The sequence below is a fragment of the Lichenostomus cassidix genome, chromosome 2 (genome assembly GCF_008360975.1).
Source record: "Lichenostomus cassidix isolate B80296 chromosome 2, HeHo_3.0, whole genome shotgun sequence".
In the NCBI taxonomy this organism is placed as follows: Eukaryota; Metazoa; Chordata; class Aves; order Passeriformes; family Meliphagidae; genus Lichenostomus; species Lichenostomus cassidix.
The window spans coordinates 9,389,647-9,403,291 of record NC_139482.1 but is presented as its reverse complement, the minus strand read 5'-3'; the positions used below and the strand labels follow the sequence as shown (position 1 = coordinate 9,403,291).

The following is a 13,645-nucleotide window of genomic DNA, read 5'->3' as shown; positions in this document are numbered from 1 at the left end:
CATTTGCTCATTTCAGTGTTTCTAAGACACTGAACTCATTTGCTAGGCCCAGTTCCTATTTTACATTGTACAGCTTAAGATTTTCTGATATGTTCTTTGAGTATGAATATTCAAACATTATGAAATATTCAAATATTGTCGCATGGACCATGAAAACTTGAGATCACAAATTTTAATATAGTTGTAACTAATTTTATCAGTGAAGGGTAAACTCTCTGACATACAGTATTACAGGAATATATTAGCCTACAGAACAAACAAAATGAAGATGATAATGGTCATACATTCCTTAACAATGAAAAATTATATTTCTGGTTCAATGAATAAAGAGATGAGTGTTTTTCTTTTACATTAAGGGTGATTAGGTCAACAGCTAAACTCCTTTGGACAAAGAATCGAGCCCTAAACTTTCTGCAGGGTTTTGTCCTTCAGCACTGAGGTACCTTCTCACCCCTAGAGGTCCTTCCAAACCAAGGCTGAGGTTGAAAGAGCCACCGGTCACTGTCAGCTTTGCCTAGGAAGTGTCTCTGCTCTTCTGTGGTATTTTGCAAATAAACAGAAGACTTCTGTCTCCTGAACTTAGTAAAAATAACTTGAAACTAAATTTAATGGAAACTAGCAGAAATAGGTGTGTTTTCTAAGAAAACAAAACACGAGTGTGTTTAAAAAGTAGATTTTACAAATAATGTATTGAAGGTAACACAAATTGTGCAAACTGGTACAACCCAATTTAATTATATAAGTGTGGGGGTTTGAACCCTTTTAAAACCTATTAACATTAGGTAGACAAAAAAGAAGAGGAAACGTTTTAGGATTAGATTTTCAGAAAGCATTTACACTTTCTGTAACCATTTCCATTATTTTTTCTGTGCCTAACCACCTATTGACTTTAGTTTAGTGGTTGTAATTTTAATATTTCCCTCAGAAAAATAAATTGTTGGATTTCAGGTTTGGAATCAGTATTGCTCAAATAACCCTGTGAATATTTTGCAGAATCTATTCTTACTATGTTGCAGAAGAACTGATTTTGTTAGACTTGCAGAAAAGTTCATGTCATTTCAGTTGCATAACAGCATTGCAATTTCATGTGCATTACTTGAATTGGATTATCCTTAGAAAAAGCGTTAAAATCTGAAGGGGTTATGACATTTCTTCTATGTTAAAATATTTTTAAAATATAATTTAGTTTGAAATTCTCTTTTGGTCAGTCCATGCCTTCATTTTAGTAATTCCTGCTAGTCTTGCACATTTATATTTTACCTTTAGAGGTTAAAGCTAAACATTAATTGAGACCTGGGTAATTAGGGTTCACACAGAGTAGTAAGAAAGAAGTAAGTTATCCCATCTTTTATAAAAGACGTCTTTTTTTTTTTGTTTTGTTCTATCAGATTTGGCATTGCTTTGCCTCTTTCTTTTGCAGCAATACAATACAAAGAGATTGTTTCTAAAGGGTACTTAGGTAAAATACAGATGAATGACAAATATTTAATAGCTGTGACTAAGTCAGTATTCATCTTATGAATTTCCTGGTTTTCAGTCACCATAGCACAATGTGAAATATAATTCTTTGTCTTTATGGTGTTTGTGTGTATATTTACGTGACACTTAATTTGAGAACAACATTTACTAATTCTTTTTGTTGAATCATTAGGAGTTATAGAGGTCTTACAGGCAATGTAAGACACATCTGTTTTATGTTCATACAGGAAATTTAAGGAGCAGTATGATTGCATCATCTTTGGTGCTGAGTCTGATAAAGTGCTTCATGCTAATCATCTAAAGCATTCTAATTATCCACATTTTTTTAAATCAAAACCCATGAATTTGAATAATTTTAAATTTTTATGTGATGGATTAAAAATTGATTAGTGTTTACTTACCTTTGCAACAGTTTGAGAAGCAGGGTTAATTTTTGATCAGTAGAAAATTTTATAGCATCTAAGATTTCTGCCCACTGTAAAACTAAACCAGTAAAATACCTGAGAAAAAGGGAAAGCTGTTCTTTTCTATCATTTCAAGTGTAGAATACAGCATAATTAAAAACCTGTATCATACAACAAAATATTTTCAACTGTGTAATTAATATTTTCTCATGCTGAGCTTGAACAAAATGGGCATGGTCAGTATTAAGGTAAAGTCCAAGCACTTTTGGCTGATTAACATCAGTCCTGACATACTTCCATGCAGCTATTCCACACTCATCCATTTGGCAAAGGGGTGGCCAGCAGAGAGACTCAGTCCTGCTGATACTGACAGCTGTTTGCTGGGCTAAAAGTACATGGAGTTCTTGTCTTGATTTTAGCCAGACTATTTCTTGTAGGGGTCATGTGTGTGTACAGAATGCCAGAAACATTATCTTAAACAGTGTGTGCTTTTCTGGCAGAAGACAACCTCTTCTGTTCTCCCTAGCAGGGCTAAGTGACAGAGTCATTTCATGTGCAGCAGCCTGACAGTTTCTGCCAAGCTCAGACTCTATGGCCAGAGGCTCAATTCAAGGCACTTTACAGCACTGTGGCTGGACAGCTGATGCTTTGTTAGGAAGTTCATGCAGGGTTTCCACCTTTTTTTCCTTCATTTAAGAATTCTGAAATCAGACAAGTCCAATTTCAAAAGTTTCAGTCAATGGAGTTTTTCTAAAATCAAATCTGGATGGAATTTTCAAAATGGTACGGAATGATGGAAAATTTAACAAGTCCTGCTTTCTTGTTGGACATGTCTCAATCACCCCAATGCAGTTTGAACAGCTACTTTCTTTATGCCAAAGTTCAAAAGTCTCTCTGATTCTATAATCTAATGCCTGAAATATACACAAGCATAACAGTTCCTACAAATGCACTTAAGATCCATGGCAGTTGTTTCCCACATTTTTCCACTTTAACCATATCTACAGTAATGCAGTTGCAAGATTCTTCATTTCACTTCACATTTCATTTCATCTTTTCCATATCTGTATAATATTTGCAAAGTGAACATTCAGCTAATTTCATCATGAATTGGGATTACTAAAACAACCTCCTTACTTGGCCTTTTGAATGCTATAAAAATAAATACACTAAGTGATTTGAGTTTCCTTTTGCTGTGTTAGTTTACTGAAGAGTGTTGCTTCCTTGCTGCTTTTTATAAACATCCTTTGGGAAGCTAAATGATAACCATGTGCACTAAATATTGAAATTGTCTGTTATATGTAGCACATTCTATGTTGCTGTTAAAACCTTTAATTTCATAATGTAAAAAAAACTTCACCGTTTTAATATTTTATCTGGCTTGAGTGGAAACAAATGTCAGTCTAATGCTTGTAGGCATAAATGCAGTTTAATTTTGAAAATAGTTAGCCCTATTTTTCTTGATGTTATTTAGAATAGGACTTAACATAGTATGTAGCTGGTAAGTTTACAGGTAACTGCATTTCAGCCTGCTTTTGCTCTGTTGAAAAATTTCCTTTCCAAGTTTTAACAAATAACTTTACTAAAGAAAGGGTTGTTTGGGTCACAATTTAGTAAAGTATTTGAACATTTAGAATAGGAAATTAATGAGACTTAAACTTGTCTTTAAAATTAAATTCATGTATAACTGCATTACAAAGTATTCTAAAGCAGCGGGACTGGGAGAAATGATCTCTTTTAGAGATAATCCCTTCTTTCAAACTGACTTGCTCTTCCCAGTTTGACTGTGTTCATGGAAGTTGATGAATCTGGTACTTTATTTGACCTCATTGACATGGGATATTCAATTGGAAAGCTTGTATGCCTTAGTTTTGACTTCCTGAGGCTAACTTTTCTATGGAAGTCCATTGCCTCAAGATGCTGCATTGCAAAATGTGTTGAAATAGAGATAGAATATTCTCATCATGAACTGTAGAGCAAAAAGAGAAAATAATGCTATGGCTTTCAGAGGTATTTAATAGACAGTTACATCATTTCACAGACAATTTTGCATATCAGTAAGTAGTTTCTGCATATGTATTTTTCTGTGTAGGTCAACTTCTATGTGAGGGTGAAAGCAATTTATACCCTTGGACACAGCGTATCTCTGATTGCTCTTACAACAGGAAGTATAATTCTTTGCCTTTTCAGGTATGTGTTTTTCATGAGTATATTTTAGTGATATTTGGAAAATGGATTTGGTTTACACTTTTTGCAGTTAAACAGGTGACAGTAATGTAATGCTGAATTTATTTTTGCTAGCACTGATCATATTAACAATTTTCAAAGCATTTTACCAATTTATAGGCATTGTGTCCCTTGCAAAAATGAATAGTGATTTAGGAATGATTATATAAAGCATTTTCTATTTGATTATTAAAATTGACACCTTGAATTGCTCTGGAGAATCAGTGGGATGCTGGTCTCACCACTGGACAAGTGGGCAACCATATTTTACAGAAGTTTCTGAGTGGTCTCCAGGTGTACTGTAATCAAAGGCAATCATTAATTTGTCCAAGTGGGGTTGTAAATCACAGAATCACTGAATCATCAAGGTTGAAAGAGACCTTCAAGATGATCTAGCCCAGCCATCTACCCAGCACTGCCATAATCCCCCCTAAACCATATCCCCAAGTGCTGCACCCAAACACCTCTTGAACATTTGCAAAGACAGAGATAACACCACCTCCCTGGACAACTCATTCCAATGCTTGACCACTCTTTCAATGAAATTTTTTTGTGTAATACCTAATCTGAATCTCCCCTGGTGTAACCAAAGGCCATTCCCTCTCATCCTTTCACTTGAGTCATGGCAGAAGGGACCAACCCCCATCTTGCTAAACCCTCCTTTCAGGTGGTTGTAGAGAGCAATGAGGTCTACCCTGAGCCTCCTCTTCTCCAGACAAAACAAGCCCAGTTCCCTCAGCTGCTCTGCATAAGGCATGTTCTTTAGACCCTTCACCAGCTTCATTGCCCTTGTCTGGACACTCCCCAGCCCCTCAATGTCCTTTTTGAAATGAGAACTGAACACTGAGCTCAAGGTACAGCCTCACCAGTTCCACGTACAGTGGTAAAGGTGTGGATAATTGGTCTGCAATGTTTTTGTTAGGCAGTGTTAAGAAAGGCAGTACTACCTGCTGCTTTTGCCTGATTTCTGTGAGTTTTCTGACGTTGAAGGCAATCTTCAACTGGTAAAAGAACTTGCAAAATGGTGTTATCAGTATCGCAGTTTTTCTCAGTCTTTCCACCTTCATGCCTTTATGTATCTCTTCTACCTAACAGAACTGCCTTTATATTCTCCATTATGAGCTTCACACAACTTTTCTGCTCCACTTAGCGGCAAGGAAGCAAAAAAAAATTAAAAATTTCATCTTAGAGTTTTGGTGGAAAGGAATTACAAATAATATGTAGAGAACAGCATGTTGTTTCTCAGAGCCTCATTCCTTCTCATGAACTATTTCTGTGGTCCTGTAAGCATTTCAATCTGCCATCAAATTTTCTCAATATTTGAATATTCAGAGACCATTCAGAGCAGATACGTAACCCATAATTATATTTGGAATACCTTTCAAGAAAATGAATTGATTCAGTCATGGTTATATTCTTTCTACCAGCAAATGCTCTGTGCAGATCACAATGCAGATTACTGCATTTTCAAAACTGCTCAAACCTAGGAAAAACATTCAATACAGAGAATTACAGCGATCTGAAAGTCATCCATCACCACAAGTCAGATGTAACAAACAGATCATTCATTTAAGAGGTGTACTGAACACCTTAAATTTCAATTTAAATATCCAACTTGGGAACTTCCTGGTCTTCTGGTTGAGTCAGTCAAAATACAGAGACTTTTTTCAGGTGGGAACATAGGTTCTTCCAATCTCCCCTTCAAGAAGTGTCTTTCTCTGTTATCTGCAGGGAGTGCTGGGGTCTCCCAACATAGTGAGTTGAAATTAGGCATTAATTTCTTGCCCACTAACTCCAAAATATTGGTTTGACAGCCTTGTATATTTCCAGCATTTATTATTTCAGCTACTGAATGGTTGAAATAATACAGTACTCATCTACATTAGTTATTCAAGAAAAATAGTTTCCTCCTATTTGCGCATGCATGTGTCTCTGAATTCCACTGGAACATGTGATGCAGTCCAGCATAATATTTCCAAATACAAATTTGCTGGTATTTCAGCAAAGGGTGGGCTATAACAATCACTGAATTTTTGGTGACTGTTTAAAATTCAGCCTGGTGTTATGTCCTTTGCCAATCTAGGGGCTATCAAGGTGGATCTGTTCTTTATTTCCCTGTATTCACTGTAGCTACCCTTGCCTTAGTAGTTTCAGAGTGGATTCTATAGTGTTTGGTAAAAGTAACAACTGGAAGAACACTTGTAAATTGCCACTGCACACTGTCATTACATCCTATTGCATCTTCATTCTTTCACTGGTCATCCTTGCTAAAATGCCTTGGCTTCTGGCCTATTTCCAGGTGCAGTTCAGGGTGCTGGTTGTGACCAGAAAAACCTCTCAGTAGTTTGCTTTCTGGGCATTTGCTATAAAAAGAATCTTTCAAATAGGAAAATCTGGAAGGGAATGTGTTTTAAGTGAAAAGCCCTCAATTTATAGCTTACTTCCCCTGAGTACTCATTCACTTACTTGGAATATTTAATATCTGTCATTTTTTTTGTAAAGCTTTCATGTGGTTGCCAGACTAAAAAAGAGAAGTTTTGAATTCATTGGATAGAAAGGATGGGCAGTCAAATGTTTTGAATATTTTTTAATTGCTCCTGCATACACTCACATCATAGGATGAAAAGCCATTATGTAGCAAAATACAGGAGTTAAATAAAAGAATGAAGCCAGAAAATAATAGGTGAGAGCACATCTGAAATATATCCAGGATAATAAGAGTTTTATTTGCAAGAAAAACACTGGAATGAGTGCACACGCAGAAGAATATAATAATATATATTTATTGTCAGTTTATGTTAAAATGTGAGAGAAACACCACTGGGATCTTTCAGTCTGTGATACTGAACAGAAGTAAGAGATAAAAGAAAACAGCAAGGCAGCATTGGCAAAATGACAGAGAAGGAAAGGGTAGGCTCTTACTCAAGGTTCATATTGCTAAGAAATGTCCTTCGATTACAGAGTAATAGAAGTCTGTTCAACAGTTTCTGCATCATAATCTGAAATGCCTGTTTTTAAATCTCTTCTTAGAAAACTTCATTGTACTCGGAACTACATCCACCTGAACCTGTTCCTCTCTTTCATTCTAAGAGCAATCTCTGTTTTAGTCAAGGATGATATTCTCTATTCCAGCTCCAACACAGCTCACTGTCCAGAGGACCAAACCTCATGGGTAATAAACCTCACTTGCTACTTGGTGTAACACTGTTTTGTCACTAAATTTTTCTCCCTGATCCTTTCAAATATTTAGGATTACCAAGACTTCAGTGTAGACAATTCTGTGGAGAATATAATGGCTAGAAGAATGATCTCTTAGAAGTAGCCAGAGAAAGAAAGTTGCAGCACAAGTAGGAGACATTAACATTGTTTTCATGTCCATGAAGGACAACTTGTCATCAGCCAAGACAAATCATAACCAGATATAGCTCAGAATAAATATGGCCACTGCAATAGTCAGCTGGGAGAGTTGAAGACAAACAGGAGTGCCATCAGCTGGGAGTGGTTAAAGGCAGTTGCTCTGGAAGTATTCCAGCAGCTTTGTCAGGGGTCCAGGAATGGGCAGGTATCAGTGGAGGGAGGGACATAACTCAGGAAATTAAATATTTGCAGGAGTTGTCTTCATTAACTCCTCTGTACTTCTGGGCTATGACAGAAGTGTTATCATCTGCATTCTTGGCAAGCTAATATGTTTACTGCATTTTCATGCACAGGATTTTAAAAAATTTCAAGTCTTGCTGTTAAAAGACTGATGTCTATATGATATTCCTCATTTTCTGACCATGTTGTGTCAGTCAAAAATCCATTCTAATTTTGATTAACTACAGTTTAAGCTTGTGAGGGAAAAAAAAGGAAGGAGATATCTTTGTCTTGATGAAGCCATATTGTACCAAAACATGAAGTTCTTAGCAGTGAATACCAAGCTGTATATAGGAATTCATAATCTATGTTATTTGTAATTGAGAAAAACAGGAACTGAGCTAGTAGACAGACTGCCAGAGTAATCAGAAGTTCTTAGGTCCATGAAAGACTATTCAGTGGATTCTCAAAATACTGCTTGATTACTGCAATTCCATTTATTCTCCAGTTATTCTTGGCTACAAAGCCTTATACTTTCCTGTTTGAATATGTCCAATTTTCTGAACTGCTGAGTAATTTCTGCTGCATTATATGTGGGATGAGCTGACACCAGCCTGGCAAGGCTGTTCTGTCTTGCACTGGCTTGGTGGTGGCTTTTATACATCACAGAAGGCAGGGTTTGGTCCTTTTGTCACATGTGTGATGTTCCACAGTTCTGCTACCCTCACAGGGGACTAAAACACACAATTCATGAGGCACTGTAAGTCCTGAGTCTGGATTGCATGGAGAATTAATTTTGGCTAACTTCACTGACAGATATTTTCACTGTCCAGCATCTGCAAACACAGCTGATAACAGGATTACCTGCAGGAGGAAAGGAAAATACTTTTATGCAGGTTTCTGGTATATAAATTGAGAATGTAATACAAGGGAGTATTGGAATTTATAAGGAATTACAAAATGTTCACTGCTAATCTGATTGTAAGGAGCCATAGGAATAAAAGCAAATTTCAACTTGCTTGCAAATTTCAACATTTCAAACATTTTGAAATGCCTAATTTTGTCCATCTTACATTTCCTGGCCCATGACTTATCTGCAATGAACACCCCTTCAGAGGATACAAAGTCCAGAGGTAAGATCAGTCTTACCAAAGTTAACTAGCTTTCAAACCTTGCTTGTAGGCAGCTAAAATCAGGGGAAATTAATTGAGGCCTTTGGACTTTTCCTTAGCTGTCTGTATGGGCACATACCCAGGCATGAATACAGACATGTACACTACTTGAGGTGCACTGAGGTATCTGAGAAATCATAGGGGGATGATGGATACAAAAAATTATCCATAAGGAGGTTTGTGCCCTTCTGACTGCGTCTCACTTCTTAATAGACATCTATGTTTAGAGAGAGGAATCAGTTGTTAAAAATGAGTTAATTACCTGTTTAGGTCTCTGATGTACTTGGAATTTTAACAGAAAAATGGAGGTATGAGGGGATTTAAAAGGGAGAAGTGAGTAAAACTGCAATAAACTAGAGGTTTGATTTGGTCCAGTTTGTTTAGTCTGTTACATTCACCATCTCGGCACATTTCTCGGCACATTCTCAGTCCATATGAACATTTTCATGTTCAATTCTCACATCCCAGATTCCTGCTGGGAAGTACCAAAGCAGCAGCACCGTGGAACATCAGCAGCACAGACATCTGAAAATTACTTCTGAAGAGCAGCACATAAAGTATCATTTTTTGATATGTCTATGTGTTTTGTTAACTAAGAAACACTAGAACATTTTCTAAAGGGAAAACATAGTTTTTAAAAGTTCAGTCAACTTCTTCTTCTAAGTCTGCTTAGTCATCATGTAAAGTTATATTTTTCACTCAGTTTCACGTTTAACCTTGAAAAATTCATACAGCAGTTTCTTTGTTAACTTTTACTGTGTTAGGAAGCCAGATGAGATTTTAATGTATTTGTTAGCTTCCTGATAGATGATCATTTAATCTTATGGCCATTCATTAACAAACTGCTGCAAATGTGTGCATTTACTGATAACCACCATATTTTTCAATAGTTATCCTAAGAAGTTTTCAAAATTTCTGAGTGAATTTGCAGTGAGAGCCATCTGAACAATTTTTAATAATTCATTTTCCTTTTATATATACAGTAACATTTACAATGCCTCAATTTGCTTGACTGCAAATAAGACTTGGTTTACTGAGATTATACAGAGAGCTAAGACCTATAGGCTATATAAACAAAAATAATACAGCATCTTTCCTGCAATAAATTTGATCTTTCTTCTCATATTTCAGGTGGGCTGCAAGGCAATTTTGGTGTTTTTTCAGTATGGGGTCATGGCAAACTTTTACTGGCTCTTAGTTGAAGGACTTTACCTCCACATCCTCCTTGTGCTAATATTCTCCCCCAACAGACACTTCACAATCTACCTGCTGATAGGATGGGGTAAGAACTTACACATCTTCCAGTAATGTTCATTTTTCTGTATGTGGGTGTTAGCCAGGCTCAGTATTTCATACCTAGGTAGTTAGGCCATCTCTGTTGGTGTCTCCTCAGACCCACAAGTTCCTCAGTTCAGCTCCAGCACAGGTTACAGCCTGTGCAAAACATGATTCAGCTGTCCTGATTTGCAAGGAAAATTGAAGTTTAGCTACACAGCCGTGAGCTATACTATGCTATTTATCTTTTTGAGAAGCCCAGTAATATTTTCTATCTGGTTTTAAAAGCATGTATTCCTTTCATTTACAGAAAGTGAGATGATATTTATGTGGAACTCTTTAAAACTTCCAGTAATAGGTGCTCATAAAACATTCAGGTGTTGCTGGGAAGTGGGAATAAACCAGTGTGTGGACAAGGTTCCTTATGAAATGATTTATGCTTCAATTTTATATTGCCATCCTTGGAGGTACATTGGGAATGCATAACTTATATCTATTCCCCTGTAGGTCACTCTGACACCTTTCAAGAAACCTAAGAAAGGCTTTTTTGTGTGTATTAGTAATTATGGCTGCATTTTATAAGAAATAAACTCACTTTCCTGCAGGTTTTGTTTGTAATACATTGATGACATCATGTAGCTCATCAGATGGGCCTCTCCCCCTATTCAATGAGCTCTTTAACATATGCTGTGTATTTGGGGAAGAATTGATTACTAGCATGCTGAACCTTTTTTTCTTTGTGGACCTGCATTTTGTGATCATTCTCTAAACCTCTTTGGCATTTTTCAGGAATTCCTACAATATTCATCATTACATGGACAGTGACAAGGATCATTTTAGAGGACACTGGGTGAGTGTGTGTGGGAGAGAAAGCTTAAAGCCTCAGTCATGCCAGTACAATCCTTGCCTTGGATGTGGTGTTGCTCACACAAAGGTGGTTTGCTGCTCTGGAGGGGAAGAGCACAGAACTGAAATTCCAGAGGTGGCAATAAAGGAACAGGTGTTTGGGAGCTCTTCAGCTGTGCTTTATGCTCGATGTTTATTTGAAAAACTCAAAAGGCAAGAGGCAGCAGAGACAGGTTATGCCTAATGTTACCCCTTGGGGTTCACATCTAGAGCTATCTGCTTGGGAGTCAAAGTGATAATTAAAGAAGCAGTGGGGTCCTTGGGTTCAGTGCTGCAATATGTGCAGACAGGCACTGGACATTCCAATTTGCTACCTAGCAGCTAAGAAGATTGAAGTGTAGATAACTTCGGGTTTATCTAAATTACATTCCCAAAAGTTAAATGAAGGGATGTGAAGGTATGTAAGATGCACATAGCCAGGTAAAGCTAAAGCCAACTAGAGCCTGGCTCCTGGCATGCCAAGGGGAACTGAGATAAGAATTTTTTAGGAAGATCAGACTTGATGCTCCTGCTGCTCCCAGGGAATGGGAGAATGTTTGTACCTAGTGGGACAAATAATTTTCACTGGCCCATTCTGTCCAACTATTATTTTTCAATTCATTGTGTAATTAAACTGAAAAATCATGTCCTACATAATTTCAAGGCTTTCTTTACAAGACCTCTAACATGTAAACCAAAGGCAAACTCTTTTTCCTTTGTCATTCTGATTACAGAGGAACTCTGAAGGGTAATTAATCTTTAATCTGTCTAACCTTTCAGAGCACTCAGAGTATTTGAATCAAAAGTGCTGAGCCCAGGGTGAAAATCAAATATTCAGTTTTTCAGACACAGTTTCAGGTTCAGTCTCACATTTTTGCAGACAAGTTCCAGACATCTGTAACCTATATATCCCACAATAAATTATGTAATTTCAGTTATAACTGTCAGTTGCTTTAGATCTTCCTGCTACCCAAAGGTCAGCATTAAGTGCACATTGGAAAAGTGAAAGTAAGCTTGGTCTTTTCCAACCAAAATGATTCTGCAATTTTATGAGTAAAGAATTTCTTCCTAGCATCTAAATCTCTCCTCTTTCATTTGCAAGCCGTTCTTCCTTGCCCTATCACTACATGCCCTGGCAAAATGCCATTTTTTTTCTTTTCTATAAGCTCCTTAAGTGCTGAAAGGTCACAATGAGTTCTCTCTGGAGCTTTGTCTTCTCCAGGCTGAACAAACCAGACTGTCTCAGCCTGTCTTTGTAGGAGAGGTTCTTCAGTCCTCTGATTCCCTTTGGGGCATCCTCTGGACCTGTTCTGATAGGTCCACGTCTTTCTTATGCTGAGGACTCCACACCTGGATACAGTGCTCCCAGTGGGGAAATTGAGTATGCATATTAAAACAAAGGAAATAAAATTAATAGCAGGAAATGATTGAATGCCAAATTCTAGGCTAGAACAGGCATTATTTTAGTGTGCTTTGACTTGTTTATAAGAAATACTTCTCCTCATAGGTCTGGCTTGCCAGATGATATTAATGTCAACATCATTTTTCCTCTTTTTTTTTATAGTTGCTGGGATACAAATGAGCATGGTGGTCCCTGGTGGGTTATACGAATCCCAATTTTAATTTCTATTATAGTAAGTAAACTTTGAAGCATGAATTATAGATCTGTTCAGCATAGTGCAGTGCATGCAGCCATTATTCTTTACTGCTAGTTACAGATAGGCAAGAATTCTGTTTTAATGAAAAGAAATTGTGCTGCAGGAGAAATGTTAAACAGATGCTAAGGCCATTAAAATTTGTTGCCTTCAAAATTTATCTGCCTGCTATTAAATGAGCAGTTGCTTTTATTTGTGTGTTGTTCTTTCTTTAACATTTCTCCTCTTTATGAGCCTGGAGGAAGCAAAAATCTAATTATATTTTTCAATGAATTGCAGATTTGATTTTGTGTGTAAATAGATAGTCCTGCAATTGAGAATCTTATATTAGTCATAAAAAGGTATGGTTGTGTATATCTTTCTTTAATTGGTAGCCTACTGAAATATTTATTGAACATGAAGTATTTGCAAAACTATACCATTTTAGAATGTTTCACAGGGCTTTTCCTGTGTGGAACTCATTAGAATTACTGGAGTAGTGTAATAATATTCCTGTTTACTGTAATGATTGTGTAATTAACTTTGGGCATAATGTACAATGGTTATGTGTCCATTTCTGAAAACAGAGTGCAAATTAATGTATTTTAGGTCCACTTGCTTCATTTTTAAAATTGTAGGCAGAAAATCTAGGGCATTATTAGATGACACATAATTTCAGGATTGGCTTGGGCTTGCTTTTCAATCTGTGCCTGCTGAAAACCATTTGGGGAGAAATTCCTGTCATCGGCATCAGAGTGAATTCTGCAGTTTGAAGGGAAAGAAGAGTAGGCTATATATGTGTGAAATGACATAAGGTAAGGCCTCAAAGATGTGTTATGGTATGAAAAAATGATCATGCAACAGAGCTACAGCATGAAGGGAATACTTGCAGTTCAAAGGAGTTGGAGAATGGGGAACAATCCAGAGTGAAGGAAACATGCTAGAAGATAAAAGCAAAAGAAACCACGTGGTGTTTACAGGAAAGTCTGTTCTC

At 36.8% G+C, this 13,645-nt stretch overlaps 1 protein-coding gene across 2 annotated transcripts in view; it reads left to right on the top strand.

Annotated features, from left to right (window-relative positions):
- VIPR2 (vasoactive intestinal peptide receptor 2) overlaps positions 1 to 13,645 on the top strand; it is a 49,464-nt gene that overhangs the window by 22,949 nt on the left and 12,870 nt on the right. For both annotated transcript variants that reach the window (XM_085050295.1, XM_085050296.1), the window contains exons 5-9: positions 3,976 to 4,073; positions 7,140 to 7,281; positions 9,989 to 10,139; positions 10,922 to 10,982; positions 12,582 to 12,651. In XM_085050295.1, coding sequence (XP_084906421.1) covers positions 3,976 to 4,073; positions 7,140 to 7,281; positions 9,989 to 10,139; positions 10,922 to 10,982; positions 12,582 to 12,651 — 522 coding nt within the window. The remainder of the gene's footprint in view (positions 1 to 3,975; positions 4,074 to 7,139; positions 7,282 to 9,988; positions 10,140 to 10,921; positions 10,983 to 12,581; positions 12,652 to 13,645) is intronic.